The sequence below is a fragment of the Fulmarus glacialis genome, unplaced genomic scaffold (genome assembly GCF_000690835.1).
Source record: "Fulmarus glacialis isolate BGI_N327 unplaced genomic scaffold, ASM69083v1 scaffold9558, whole genome shotgun sequence".
Classification (NCBI taxonomy): Eukaryota; Metazoa; Chordata; class Aves; order Procellariiformes; family Procellariidae; genus Fulmarus; species Fulmarus glacialis.
This window is the reverse complement of record NW_009227585.1, coordinates 21,336-34,854: the sequence shown is the minus strand read 5'-3', so window position 1 is coordinate 34,854 and position 13,519 is coordinate 21,336. Positions and strand designations below refer to the sequence as shown.

The following is a 13,519-nucleotide window of genomic DNA, read 5'->3' as shown; positions in this document are numbered from 1 at the left end:
AACCATCTGCTGGCAGCTACAAGCCATGAGACCATGAGTTGTGCGCACTTCGCTGTGGTTGGTCAGATCTGCCAAAAAATAGATACTAGGGCAAGAGTGTCCCTTCTATTCCCCATGCCCCACAGGGTGTCTGCAGGAAGAGGGATGGTTGGGGTCCTACTGCTGAGACTGCACGAGCAAGGAGAATTCCTGCGTGCCTACCCAACTCACATGCATCACCACAAGGACCAGCTACAGCCACAATATAGCCCTTATCTCGCACTGATATCTGAAAATGCTGCAGCCTGGATAGCATATAAACTGTAATGGAGATCCTTGCATATGGAATTTCTAAGGAAGCAAAAGAAGCCTGCTTTTTGCTCCCTGTCTCTTCCTTGACTGTCTCTCCCTCCCTTGATCCAGGTTCAGAATCACGTCACACAGTAAGCAGGTATTGCAGAGGTAAGTATAGTATGTTACCCTTCCCTAAGGAGTCACACTTCTGTGTGCTGTGAGCTAAAGGAGGCAAAGCTGCCTTTCTGACTTTGGTTAAACTGACAGAAGCTGGCAGCCCGGATTCTTTTGCCTTTGGTCCCACTTTTGAGTTTCTGCTTGTCGCGTGTGATAAAGCTTTCAATCAGCTTCAGTTTTTCATGCTCTTCCTTCAGGAAGAAGTCCATAAGCACGCTCTTCTCCTTTTTGATCTGTTCACTGATGTCCTTGGGGATGTCAGGAATCATCCAGTCAACCAGAACACTGAGGAACATCACCAAGTTCTGCAAACACAGCAGCAGACATGAAGCAAGTACAAAAAATCCAAAATACTCACACTAAAGCAAAACCAAACCTTTGCTATAGCTATGAGGCAGGTATCAAACACATTTTGCTGATGGCATGTAGCATTAACCAATTGAGTAAGGCCTCAGTTCAAGAAACAGCTCAAGTTTGTGCAAAACTTCCCCTCAGTGGAGCGGCTGAATTAAACACATGCTTCAGTTCGGTTTGAAACGGGAAAGGACTTGGATTCATGAAATGATTAATGGCCTAAGCAGCTAAAACAGCCTTATTTTTTACAGGCGTTCAAAGGTGCTCAGTTCTCAACATCAAATTCACTGAGAGTGAGTTCAGAATCCATTACTATGAGGGCAACATCAGTGAAAGCATCTTCCAACACAATGATACCCATGTGTTTCCAATGTGGCCTGAGCAGACAGCAGACAACTTTCGTGGTCATCCTGTCCTCAAATCCTTCTGTCTGCTGACAAGCAGGGTTTTTTTACATTACGGCAGCGTGCAAGCCACAGCCCTGAACCTCAAGTGTCAAGGTCATTACAGGTGATGCTTATAACACAGAGGCAGGGAGCAGACTGGGCAAAAAGTTTTGCTTCTTTTTGAAATTTATAGATAAATTATGCTTTGGGGTTTATATTATCATGATAATGCTTTGAAAACTGCTGTGTTGTGTAATGCCTCGAAATGTGTGCGAACGTTTGCTGACAAGGCTACTAGCATGAACCCTCTGTCCCCATCTGAGACAATAGAGCTAATTAACCAGGGAATGTACTCTGGCAGAACAACAGGCAGGCTATTTGAAGCCCAGCATAACCAGTTGGTTTCAAATGTTTTGCAGCCAGTGGTGGAAAATTATTGAAGAAGCAGAAGAGGGCAATATAAACCAGGCAAGACTCACAGTCACACTTAGGAATATTTGGCAGTTGAGGAGAAAGGACAGGCAGATTTCAATATGAAGGGTGGGCCCAATTTGACTGTGGAGGGATCCCAGATCATCAAGGAGAGCAGAAGGTTTCTGCCATTCAGAAGGAATGATAGCCATGATAGCAAATCCCTTGCCAATGAAACCTCCACACTGGGAAGAATTTACTCCATTTATTTGTAGAAAGTAGCAAAAGACCTTGGAGGATTTATTATTTCTGTTTATTTCTTGCTTTGGGTAAAGGACGGCATTTCACAGGCCTACATAACATTTATGTGCTCTTCACAAGTGGTGCCCCTGAGAGTGTAAAAGCTGACAGAGTCCACTTAACTGAAACGTTCAAGAGCCTAGGGTATTTTGGGGATCACTGATAGTGCCAGGGGCTAATGCAGGCTGTGGGGCTTCCTTTCCATGAAGGGAGAGGAAATCTCCGCCAAGGAAGTGTGCCGCAGTGCTCCGAAGGGAGAACTTGTGCTGCAGCCCACTGACACCTCAGCAGGCTGGGTGCAAACACATCAGGATGGGTATTTGCAAACAGAAAAGCTCTATTGGACATGGGCTTCTTTGGCACATGCATTTCAATCCATTTATTATGATATTTCTGTGACTGAAATTGCAGCAACTCAACAGACTTACCTGAAATAGAATAACAAAAGCCAAGCGAGCAGATAAGACTGCCCAGTACTGTTTAGAAAACTCATACTGATTTTGGGACCAAGGTGGTTCTCTGTAGTCTTTGAACCTGTCGATAAAGACAGCTCAGTTATCACACAGTTTCAGCAATCTCTTCCTGCACCAATTGCTTTGATTAACATGATTTTTCAATCACAAAACCTAAAGAATCAAATCCTCCAGATGTTCCTACTTCTACCCCTATTATGAAATACAACTCCAGAATTAGAGCTGGACTATCTCCACTGAATTTAACAAGCTTAGTCTGGTTTTCATAGTTGTAACCAAAATCAGAACATTGTTCTAATGTTGGAAATTTCCAGATTTTCCAGGATTAACAAATGTCCCCTATTTTTTGTTATGTTAAATTGATCTTAGTGTACAGGGAATAAAGTGTTGAAATTAAAGCATAGAGATAGTCCAAGGCATTTTCAGACTAAAGGAGACAAGCCTGCATTCATCTCACCTAAACCTTGACTAATTTAGGGAATAATTCAGCCCACGTAAAATCTGACTCACACTTCAATGGTTCCTGTCTTTGCATTAACGACAGGGGGAGCCATGGGAAAGGCACTTCCTAAATTAATTGTCTGGCCTTAGACAGGATAAAACAGAGTCTTAGTGGTTTGGTGTAAAGATTGATGCTTTTAGTATTATCATCAATCATTTGGAAGTAAACAACAGGCTAATAAAAGTCACAGATGCTCCTAAATTGGAAAGTTTTGCAAATAGCAGGAAACACAGAAAGCAATAAGAAATACAGACAGGAAACACAATGAGAATAATCTGGGGAAATGGAAAATAATTAAAAATAAAACCATTGAAGGATCTTTGAAAGGATAAAGTTTGAAAGAAAATGCAATGAAAATAGCCTGGAGCTTACAGAGGCCAGCAAGTTAGCACAAGTTTGAAATATGGCAGCAGGACAGTATGACTTGTAGATGTATAAACAAAAGGCACGATGGTGCTGGGGGGTATTAGCCCTTCTTTGAACAGCTCAGGTAAAGCCGCACCCGGAGTGCTGCATTCAGCCATTCAGATGTGGGGATTTCAGCAGGGAAAAAAAGGGGAAAAAAAAAAAAGGAAAAGAAAAAGATAGCAACAAATTGAAGGCAATTCAGCAAAACAATCCAGGGGGCGAGGAGAATGACTCACCAGAAAAGATTAAAGAAGAGCACATGTATTGCTCCATTTTGGTAACAGCCACAGTTGGACATGATAACCATGCACAAATTGTGCCCTTAGGACTGAAAGGGATAATTTAGTGCTGTTCACAGTGTTTGACTAGGAGTAATGGGATGAAATTAAGAAAGGGAAAATCTGTTTTGAATACCACAAAACCCTTCCTGACAGTAAGATTCATTAGACTGTGGAAAAGCCTCCATCGGGGGATAATGGAGAAGGTTCACATGTAAAATCTGTCAGCTTCAGCTTGCAGGTGTGCTTACCAAAATTACCTTCAGGTTCTATCCACATGGTTTTGCATGTTAAATTATACATTTACAATCCACACACCCCCTACATCCCCTTCTCCCCCCTGCCTCCAGAAATTCAGTCTGAAATGGTGGATGTAATTCTGTGCTGCACCTTCTGGAGACAAAGGACACAAGGTACAACCCACAATGGGGAGAGGGAGGAGGGAGAGGAGGAGAAAACAACTTTAAATGGGGGGCTGTATTAATTTATGGAAGCACTACCTGGGCATCAATAGACCCTGAATTATTTGTTTTGTTCAGTGGTGAAGCAGCCGAGCTCTTCGTCCCATCTTACATGGGATTCCTGTTTGGTCCTATGCTGTGCCTGCACTGTGAGATTCCCCCTCTAGTACCTTTCTGTACAATGTGGACTCCCACATGTTTCTCAAACCTGTGTACAAGGGCTGCAGCGAGGGCCAGAATCAGTTGCCTTGAATTTAATCTGCTTGAACATCAAAGCCAAGGAAAACCACTGAGTTTGTTGTGGCTTTCGCCTAGCACCATAAATCAATCCCAGTCTTGAAACGGAGCCCAGGTTCACCTGCAAGGGTCACCAACTGTGGTGCGTTTTCCATTTAATGTACTCTGAGCTTCACAAACTATGTAAGTGTTGCAGGACATCAGACCCCATGGAAATTTCTCCTGGCTCAGCTGGAAATCACACTGCTTATGATGCCTGAATCTACATCCAACAGAACACTAGCAAATGATTTATGGGGAAGGGCGATGTCAGAGCTACAGACAAGGTAGCTGGGTCTCCTCCCCACCTCCCTTTTTAATTATTCTATGGCACATGGGACTTCAAAAAGTGCAATAACCCAGGCCTTTTCGAACCACTATATTCTACAGGTAGTTTCTTTTAAAAAAAGTCCATCTTTTCCCTCACCTCTTCAATTCTTCATTCTTAAAAAATTTGTTTCAGCAGGTATGCTAGGAAGAGCAAACAACTGGTGATCCAAAGACTATTGTGTTTAAAAAATAGTTAACAATTCCAATTCCACTGAAAAAGGACAAGAATACGAAGTAGTCAATGTGGTTTAAGAACAGAGCGCAGAAAAGTTTTGAGGGGAAAAAAGAAAAATGCACACTGAGAGTAGAGCTATTTTGGGGAAGTGAAGATGGATGGAGAGGACCAGGCAAGATTTGGACAAAACTGAACTGCAAGCAGAGCTAAGAGAAATATGCAAGTATATTTAAAAGGTATATTGCGTGGGGAAAAAGAGACACTGGTAGGAAAAACCAAAATGTGTATGTAGGTGGAATTGCGAATCACTCTAAATAAGCTGATCTGTTTAATTTCCTTTTTCAGCTGGTCTTTGACAAGAAATTGAAGAAAACGTGACCGAGTCACAAGGAAGTAGTGCTTCAGCAATGTAGGAGTATACAAGAATTGTTCAGGGAAAAACATTAGAATCCACCACTGATCATTGGGAGTAGATGAGATGAATCCCAGGGCATTAAGAAAATTATTTCATTCAAAGACACTTTATAAATTTGCTGAATATTGGAGCAGATTTGTGTTAAGGGAAAAGTCCCTTTAATGACTCCCTATCTGCTGCTTTCTTCTTTTCAGTGTGATCATGCATGCGATGGTACTCCGTTATCATACCAGATTATAAAGATTAAAAGGGCTAAAAATGTCACATAACTTAGCAAGGTTTGCTTTTAATTTGCCTTCAGCTACACAAATGTCATTTTGCTCTGAAAAAAATCATTGCAACTAATGTTATGCATCAGAATGGTGTTACAGCAATGTTTATTTGGAAGCAGTGTCAAAGAGTTCACAACATTGTAGAAAATGTTGCTCAAAATATTCAAAGAATGTATCTGGGTGTTTGGTGGGAGAGTTGTTTCTGGCTTGTTATGGTTATTTTTAAGATACCTTAATCTCTGGCAATGCCCGTAAGTAGCAAAATGCAGGCTTATTGTAACCACATTTATCTCCAGAGGTCACAGAAATCTAAAATAAGAGAGGTCAGCTTGTTCCCAACATATTTGCCAGAAACAGAAAAACAGATTTTAGTTCCAGCTTAAGGGACAGTGTTTGTTGCTTGTCTCTTGGGACACAAACTAGATACCCCATATTTTATCGCAGTGATAGTTCTGTCCAAAGCTGTGATTTTGATAAGATTCAAATGAGGCGAGCGATAACGAGAAACAGTGAATGTAGATGCTGACATCTTTTCCTAATTGTTTCCTGGTAATGGAATAGAAATGCTCTCATAGTTGTTTCTCATTCAGACTAATACATGGCCAAACATCTAGTATACGCTTCTTGTTTGCAATCCATTTTTTCTTTTTTTTTTCTTAGTGGCAGAGACTTGATATTATTAGGTGGAGACCACTTTTATACCTAGTGTGGATTGTTCCCTTCTGCCTGTATTTTGGCTCTGTTGAATCCATGCTCATCTGAGGAGTGCATTTCATCACCATTGTTAATGCACACATTTCCAACACTGGCAGTCATACACTATAAATAGAGGCCAGTGACTGAGAGCAGGTAAACAGTAGCAAAGTGAAAGTAGCAAAGGCACAGTGAAGTGGGAGATGCATATGGATGGAGATGCTTGTTGAAGGAAAACACAAGCTAATTTGGGGATAGAAATTAAAAAGTGCCAGGAATCGAGAGCAGAAAAGCATTTCACAGACTTACAAGTCTATCAGAAAGTACGGAGATGCTGCATAATCTCACACATAACATTATACTAAGAAATAACTCCTAGCAACATACTGAAATGGGGAATAGCAGAGCTCACAGGGAACAACACTTTGAGAAAAGAAAGAGGACAGGCCCCAGGTTTAAGGTGCTTTACCCTGTCTGCCACAAGGAAAGCAGCAGGTAGAGCACAGCATGCAGCTTTAAGCACTGGAGAGCTATTTTTTCCTTTCTGTCTGCCCTCAACTCTCATCTGACCGCCTCCCAAGAGGCAGCAGAGATTCCTTTAACAAAGTTCCTGACACCGGGACATGGCTTAAAAGTTGAGAGTCTTATCTGTGCACTCGTCTAGCCTCCGTTGTAGTCAAGGTAAGAAGGTAGGTACGTCCCAAAGGCAATCCAAGAGCAGTGCCTGAGTTAGAGGGCCAGATTTCTCTCTGTGTTTACTCTGCTTCCAGTGAAGGAACTGAGATGCGTAATTTTTGTGGATTATAGTTGGGTGACATAAATACTCTGCTTAAAATCAGTGGGATCCTAAGTATGATTAAAGTTTGCTTGCACAGGAGCAAGAGATAAACATGCACAAACTACACTGAATAATGCCAACTTCAAGACTTCTTTCTTGAAAATGACTACATTACAATATTTAATATATTCTCTAAGATGAATATTGATTTGTAGGCCTCATTGAAGAACCTCCATCTACCTCTTCTCAAGCTATTTGAGCAAAACCTCTTATTCCCTAATAAAATCAGAATGGAAAAAAAACCCCGATTTCGTGGAAAATAGGTATGTAGTCTACATTTAGAAATGTGCAGTCATTTAGAATCAAGGGGAGGTTTTTGGCTACTTCAGGAACCTAGCCAGAATATGATCCCTTAAATAATCAGTGAAAAGAAGTGAACTGTTCTGAAGGGCAATTTACAGCACCTGTTAGAAGCATAATTACAAAATTAATTTCTCTCTTTGCTTTTAAGTGGCTGCTTGTTTCTAAATTAATTTATTTTTAAAAGGGTAAAATCAGCAAATATTTAAAATTAATTGAATTTTGTGATTGTTTTTTTTTTTTAATCAAAATGTTCGATTTCTTTGAAATATTTTCTCTCCCCAACTTTAACATGAAAACAAAGATTTTGGTAGGACAAAAAGGGGCATCCTAACTAGCTTTAGTTACAAGCTTTCTATGTCATGCTGAGAGCTGCTCTTGCAGATTTATGGAAGAGACTAATAATACTCATAACTTAACAGTAACCCTATAAAAAATTTCCAGCTGCCTTAGCCATCTCTATCTACTCTGTAAATACAATGTCTTTAAGAAACTCTGAATGTCAGATATGTAGAAATGTAAGGATAATTGGAACTAATAATGAAGAAATCTATCTGTATTTTGAATACAGATTTATCAAGGACAATGAATTCAAGTGAATGGGAGGAAAGAAGAAAGAATTCTGAAGCTCTAACCAGAAAACACTACTTAATATTTACAATATCTACAATCCTAGCAGTATTTTCTGCCAGTATTTGAGTATTCAATAAACCAGTGCTACAAGAAAAGGCCAATCTGATGCTAGATGGTACGTGAATGTCACTTGGAAGATTTGTCTCATCACTCTGCTCTGCTTGGTAACTGATTTTGTGCCCTTGCTTTGGCACTGACGCTGAGAGAATACGGTGATAGATTTCAAGAATCTCACCTTTGGCACCTTAGCCAAAATTTGATCTCAGAGTAAAACCACACAATGAAAGCATGAGAGTGAAGACCTGAGTTTGAGAAAGGAGACTGGGAAAGACAGAGATGAAACTAGTTTTAGAACCAGGACAGGTTCAAATGGCAACTATCAGGAGTACTAGATGCAAAAACCTTGCCACGCATCAGAAAAAGACAGCAAACATATGCATATGTATTATGCATCAAAACAAGGGAGGCCAATTAAAGACCTGTGTGTAGTAAAAACCATATAAATGAAGGCTCTCCTTCCAAAGAAAATGGAAGAGCAAGTTTTGTGATGATTTCATTGCAGAGGCTAAGCATGGTGTGATTTCAAGGCAGTCCAAAAGGAAGGTGAGGCAGGCTGTTGAATATAGCACTGGCCCAAGGAGCTGTGTTTTGAACAGCCTTGGGTTGTACTGCCTTAAAACAGCTCTTTGAATTTCTGCATATTTTTATAAAAAAGCAAGGTTACTTTGAGTGCCCTGGAACCATGTTAGTGATTTCTCATGTAAACTGGAACTACTCCATAGGTATCTGATCTACGGGATCAGTGGACTAGACATTTTGGGCATATTTTAAAGGAAGTCAAGTCTTGTTTCCCCAGTCTGAAAAGAAGAATCTGAAATATAAGACATGTAGATGGGGAACGGTGCAGGTTTTAAAGATGGGCAGAATATATTGAAAACTGAGATCTCATCAAGCAAACACTGAACTTATTAAAGAAATCCTGGTTCTAATTAGTGGGTGTCCATTTTAAAAACTCATTGTTTTTAATGAAAGTTATGTCTTTCAAGAAAGAAAGGATTTTTTTTTATTTGAGCAAGTCTGCCTAAGTTGTTTATTTTGCCTTTTAATGCACTGGAAAACCCCTTCTAAGAACCTTCTAACATAGTGAGAATACTCTAAGAACTGCACTCTTAAAACCACCTTTTTAAAAGCACAAATATTATCAGTTCCCACTTGGAAAAATTTTGTCTGACAAAGGACCCAAAGAAATTACTTTGACTATGCAAACTGTCATTAGAAGTACTTTACCTGCAGAATAAAACATCCTGTGCAAACGGGGAGTTTTCTGGCTGTGTTCCAGCCTTGAGATGACTGACATTGAAGTATGAGAGCGTGTGATTGATGAAGCCATGCATGGTTCCATTTTGACTGTATGCATATTGATACATAAGGCGTGGAATGAAATCAGATGTGACAGCAATTACAAAAGCCTGAGAGACAAAAAAAAACCAACAACCAAACAACAGCATCGTGAATCTATGTCTAACGTATTTCAGATTAAGTCAATTCAGCTGATAATTTTTACGTTCAAGTAAGTTTAGAATGGTGATGAAGTGGGAGTTAAATGGCCAGACCTGGTACAGAACATATACTTATATAAATGCACAGTAACCTGCTCTGTCTCCCTAGGGGAAGGTTTTAGTTAGGGAAGTGGAATATTTCTTAGAGCATAGAGTAGCAAAAGCAATTAATGTACTGTGCATTTCTCCAACTCTTTCCATCCCTGGAGCCATTGGGAGATTTATCACTAGTTTTAAAAAAACTACAGCAAGACATAATAGCTAGCTGGTATAATTTGGAGTATAATTTGGTGTAGTTACACAGTGTTATCTGAGATAAACCAGTTGAGTGTAAGGTAGTCATCCTCCATTTTCCCCTCTGCATCAGGATTTATATATCTGACATCAGTGGATCTCATGCTGGTATAAAACTGGTAAAATTGCGAAGTGAATCAGACACAGAAGTATCTAGATCATATCAGTAAGAATTCATTAGATTAATTTAAAACTACTTTTTGCTAAATAGTTCTTCTGCATCAATATTATTCAGATGGAGAAGCAGAACTGGGCATTTGGTATTTTTTAAAATTGGGTATGCACATATTTACATTACTGTCAACAAAAAGTAGTTAACTGATATTTTAATGGAATCCCCAGGAAATAAAAATGTTCAGAGTTTGTTTGACACAGAAAATAACCAAGGATCATAAATCTGCAAAGTGTATTCAGATAAAACCGAGGCTGCAGAGTTTTGCTCGTCCAGCAGATCAGTGCTGGAAACCTGAAATCTATGCCTCACCGCAAAATTATGGGTATGTGCAGGGCTGCACAGATTTCCTACCTTACATCCTGGAAACTTCCAAGCCATAAGTGAACAATGCTCCACCCAAGTCAAACAGCACTGCTTCTCTGCAGGCATTATAGTTCTCCCAGTTGTAATGATAGCTTACATACTGCTACAGTGCTGTTGTGCTGGAAGCTATTGTACCAGATAAATTGCGTAACACCTCTGCACAAGTTTTCCCTTCAGTAGTGACAATCATCTGCCTTTCTAAAGTGCTTTGATACCTTTGATATTTTATGGTTGGACTCAATGATTTTAAAGGTCTTTTCCAACCTAAATGATTCTATGATTCTATAATCTGTGGGTCAAAAACCCACTAGATAGTATTATGATTAAACTCCTAAGACATGAGTCTTTTTTATCTTAAAGCATACACAGGAAAATTTTACTTAAGGAATACATGTAGAACAATAAACATAATGTATCTGTATACTATACATTATGTTCATGTAATCATACTTGTTCTATGAAAGAATGTATTTTTCCGTTAAGGTTTTGTACCTTGGGGAGTGTGTAACCCAACTCAAAAAAAAGAGCTACTCTTATAGAAATACTCGCTTTGTGGGAGAAATTATGTTTAGGGATATAATCATACCTGTATATATCAGAACAAATGCTAATGCTATGTAGCTAAGGACTTTCTGCTCTTAGAATCTAGGATGTTATATTTACATCCTTTTTTATTCATACCAACAGTTATAATAACAGAGTAACAGAAAAAGGCATGGGTATGAATGAGAAGTAGGTCTTTGTCAATTATCTGGAGTGTTGCCTGCTTACATCCCCTTCATTGGTTGTTCTTATACGAATTAGTCTTCCTGTCCTACGTAACACAAGGATAGAGAGAATGAGATGAGTGAACGGTCATCTCATTTGTAATTAAATCATATTTTACACTTCCACAAGAATGAGCTGGATAATTTAGACTTCTTTGTATTTTATAGCAATTGAGCAAATTAGACTTCACTTTTAAATTATGTTGGAGGGACAATTAAACTCCCAAGATCATGGTTAGAAACTGGTGTAACCAAATACTTACATTAATGATAACTGAAAGCTTTCCAATACCACTCAAAATGTTATACCAAATTCCTGTAAGTGAAAACCAGAATTTATTAATGAATTCACTATCATTTTTCTTCTTCCTTATTGAATTTTTGGTGTTATTTTTACTGTTTTTTCATTACTTACCTATATCTTTTGCTCTTGCTGTGTCTGGCCTCCTCAGTTCAGTAACAAACTTTTTTGCATCAAGCCGAACTTCTATGACGTTGTTCAGAAGAGCAAAGACAGGTGCCAGAGGGAAGGAGGCAACAAAGAGTGTGACAAAGCCGAACTGGATAACTGGAAGAGAAATATGTAATGCTTTTTGATATCTTCTGAAGGGAGCTGGTAAATGCAGATGACAGCAAATCGTTGATGAGCTTTGTGGGTTGCAAAACCCATAAAACTCCACTTCACAATGTGGTCCTAGTAATAAATATCACAAAGCAAGGCTTTGAAAGAGAGAAAGGTTTGTCAGGATGCATTATCAACGTTTCTAATAATGCTTCTAGTCTCTAGCACAAGCACAAGCGAAAGTAAATAATAAATTTAATAAAGGACAAAGGGTTTGGGGTGTATTCTTCTGCATTTATACAAAAGTAACTGATTAAGACTGTGCTGTTCTTCCCTGTCCTTTTGCCTGTAAGGAAAATGATACACAAGCAAGCAAGAGGAGAAAATCTACAAGGTGTCACTGTTTCTTCCCAGCTTCCCTTGGAAAACTCGGTGGCAATCTGTCAAGAGCAGGAACAGAATAAATGTCTTTGTTGGATGCATGAGCCTGTGGTGTCATACAGCATTTTCATCCCTCCTTATATCACTGATATCCTCCAAAGTTAGAAATCTTCCTCTTTAAGTCCTAGCAAAGGAGAATGCTATTGTCACTTTTTTTTGCTGGGTTTGCAATTTGGGTAAAGTAGTTTGGGAGAAAGAAAGCACTAGTCCACTGGTCCTAAAGAACAAGTAGTATTGCAGTGAAACACAGACTTCCTGAGTTCTCCATGCTTGCTTGTGTAACAGATACACAACTAATAAGCCTGGTTTCTTCCACAGGGAAAAAAAACCAACCAACCAACCAATCAGCCAAAGAGAACCCTCTCACTTTGAAGTGGATGGCACATTTTGTATCATCTTGTTCCCAATATTAGACTGCTAGCACCACAGAGTTCAGCTCAGCACCCATAGTATAATGATACAAATAAAAAGACTACATTGTTGAATTCTGAGTGAATTATGGCTCTTTTCTAGGGCATAGGATGACCTGTCTTTATGCAAACAAATTATCTTCTAAGCAGTTAAGGAACCAATGTCACCCGGCAAAAGCACAGTGCTGACAGAACTGTGTTTTTCTGACAACTCTCAGTGCTCTAGAGTTGCCTGGAATAATGTAGTAGAAAACCAAGTCCCTCCAAGCAAGCTGCTTCAGTTTTTGGGTGGGCAGAGTATCCTTAATTTCCCCTTCTTTCAGGGGCACTTCAGGATCTACCTCAGCTGGGTAAATCTCATTTGGATACAATTGGAGTCTGAAAAGGGCTGACTTTTTTTTTTTCTTTTCCTCCAAGGTACTGAGGAATTAACAAATTGCCTAAAAGTCTGTGTCTTCCATGGAAGGCAGGAGGCATCAGTGGTGAATGTTACTCATGAGACCGGATCATTTCCTTGTAAAAATGCTACATTGTTTTAAAGTAATACTTCAGGGAAGTGAGAGACGTTTATTACCCCAGAAAACTAATGAAGAGTAGAAGAGGAAAGAGTCCGAAAAGCACGCTGCTCAGATGCAAAGGCAGTAATTCCAATAAGATTAAATTAGTAAATCTAACTTTGACTTACACTTCAGAATTAAATAAGTAGCAGTATAGAAAAAAGGTTGGTGTGTATGAGGCCCTATTTATTGTGGCTTCTTTTTTGGCAAATCCCTGCATAAGTTCTCTCTCCGCTATGGGAGGAATTTGTTGCACTTTTTGTGAAAATCAGGGGTTTACGTAGCACAACTTTTTACTTTAAAATAATTTCCTTAGGCACTCTTGTCACCACCTAGAACTGACACTGTTGTCACAACCTAGAACACAGCTTTCTCCAGGATCTTCACTTGCATGCATCTTTTTTTGTGTGCAGATTGCAAGTCTTCTGGCTGACAT

At 39.4% G+C, this 13,519-nt stretch overlaps 1 protein-coding gene across 1 annotated transcript in view; it reads right to left on the bottom strand.

The window, feature by feature from the left end:
- Positions 1-473: 473 nt before the first annotated feature.
- ANO2 (anoctamin 2, calcium activated chloride channel) overlaps positions 474-13,519 on the bottom strand; it is a 33,868-nt gene continuing 20,822 nt past the window's right edge. The window contains exons 5-9 of the mRNA XM_009583194.1: positions 11,529-11,681; positions 11,377-11,429; positions 9,243-9,424; positions 2,330-2,435; positions 474-755 (exon numbers count right to left, since the gene is read on the bottom strand). Of these exons, the coding sequence (XP_009581489.1) occupies positions 474-755; positions 2,330-2,435; positions 9,243-9,424; positions 11,377-11,429; positions 11,529-11,681 (776 nt within the window). The remainder of the gene's footprint in view (positions 756-2,329; positions 2,436-9,242; positions 9,425-11,376; positions 11,430-11,528; positions 11,682-13,519) is intronic.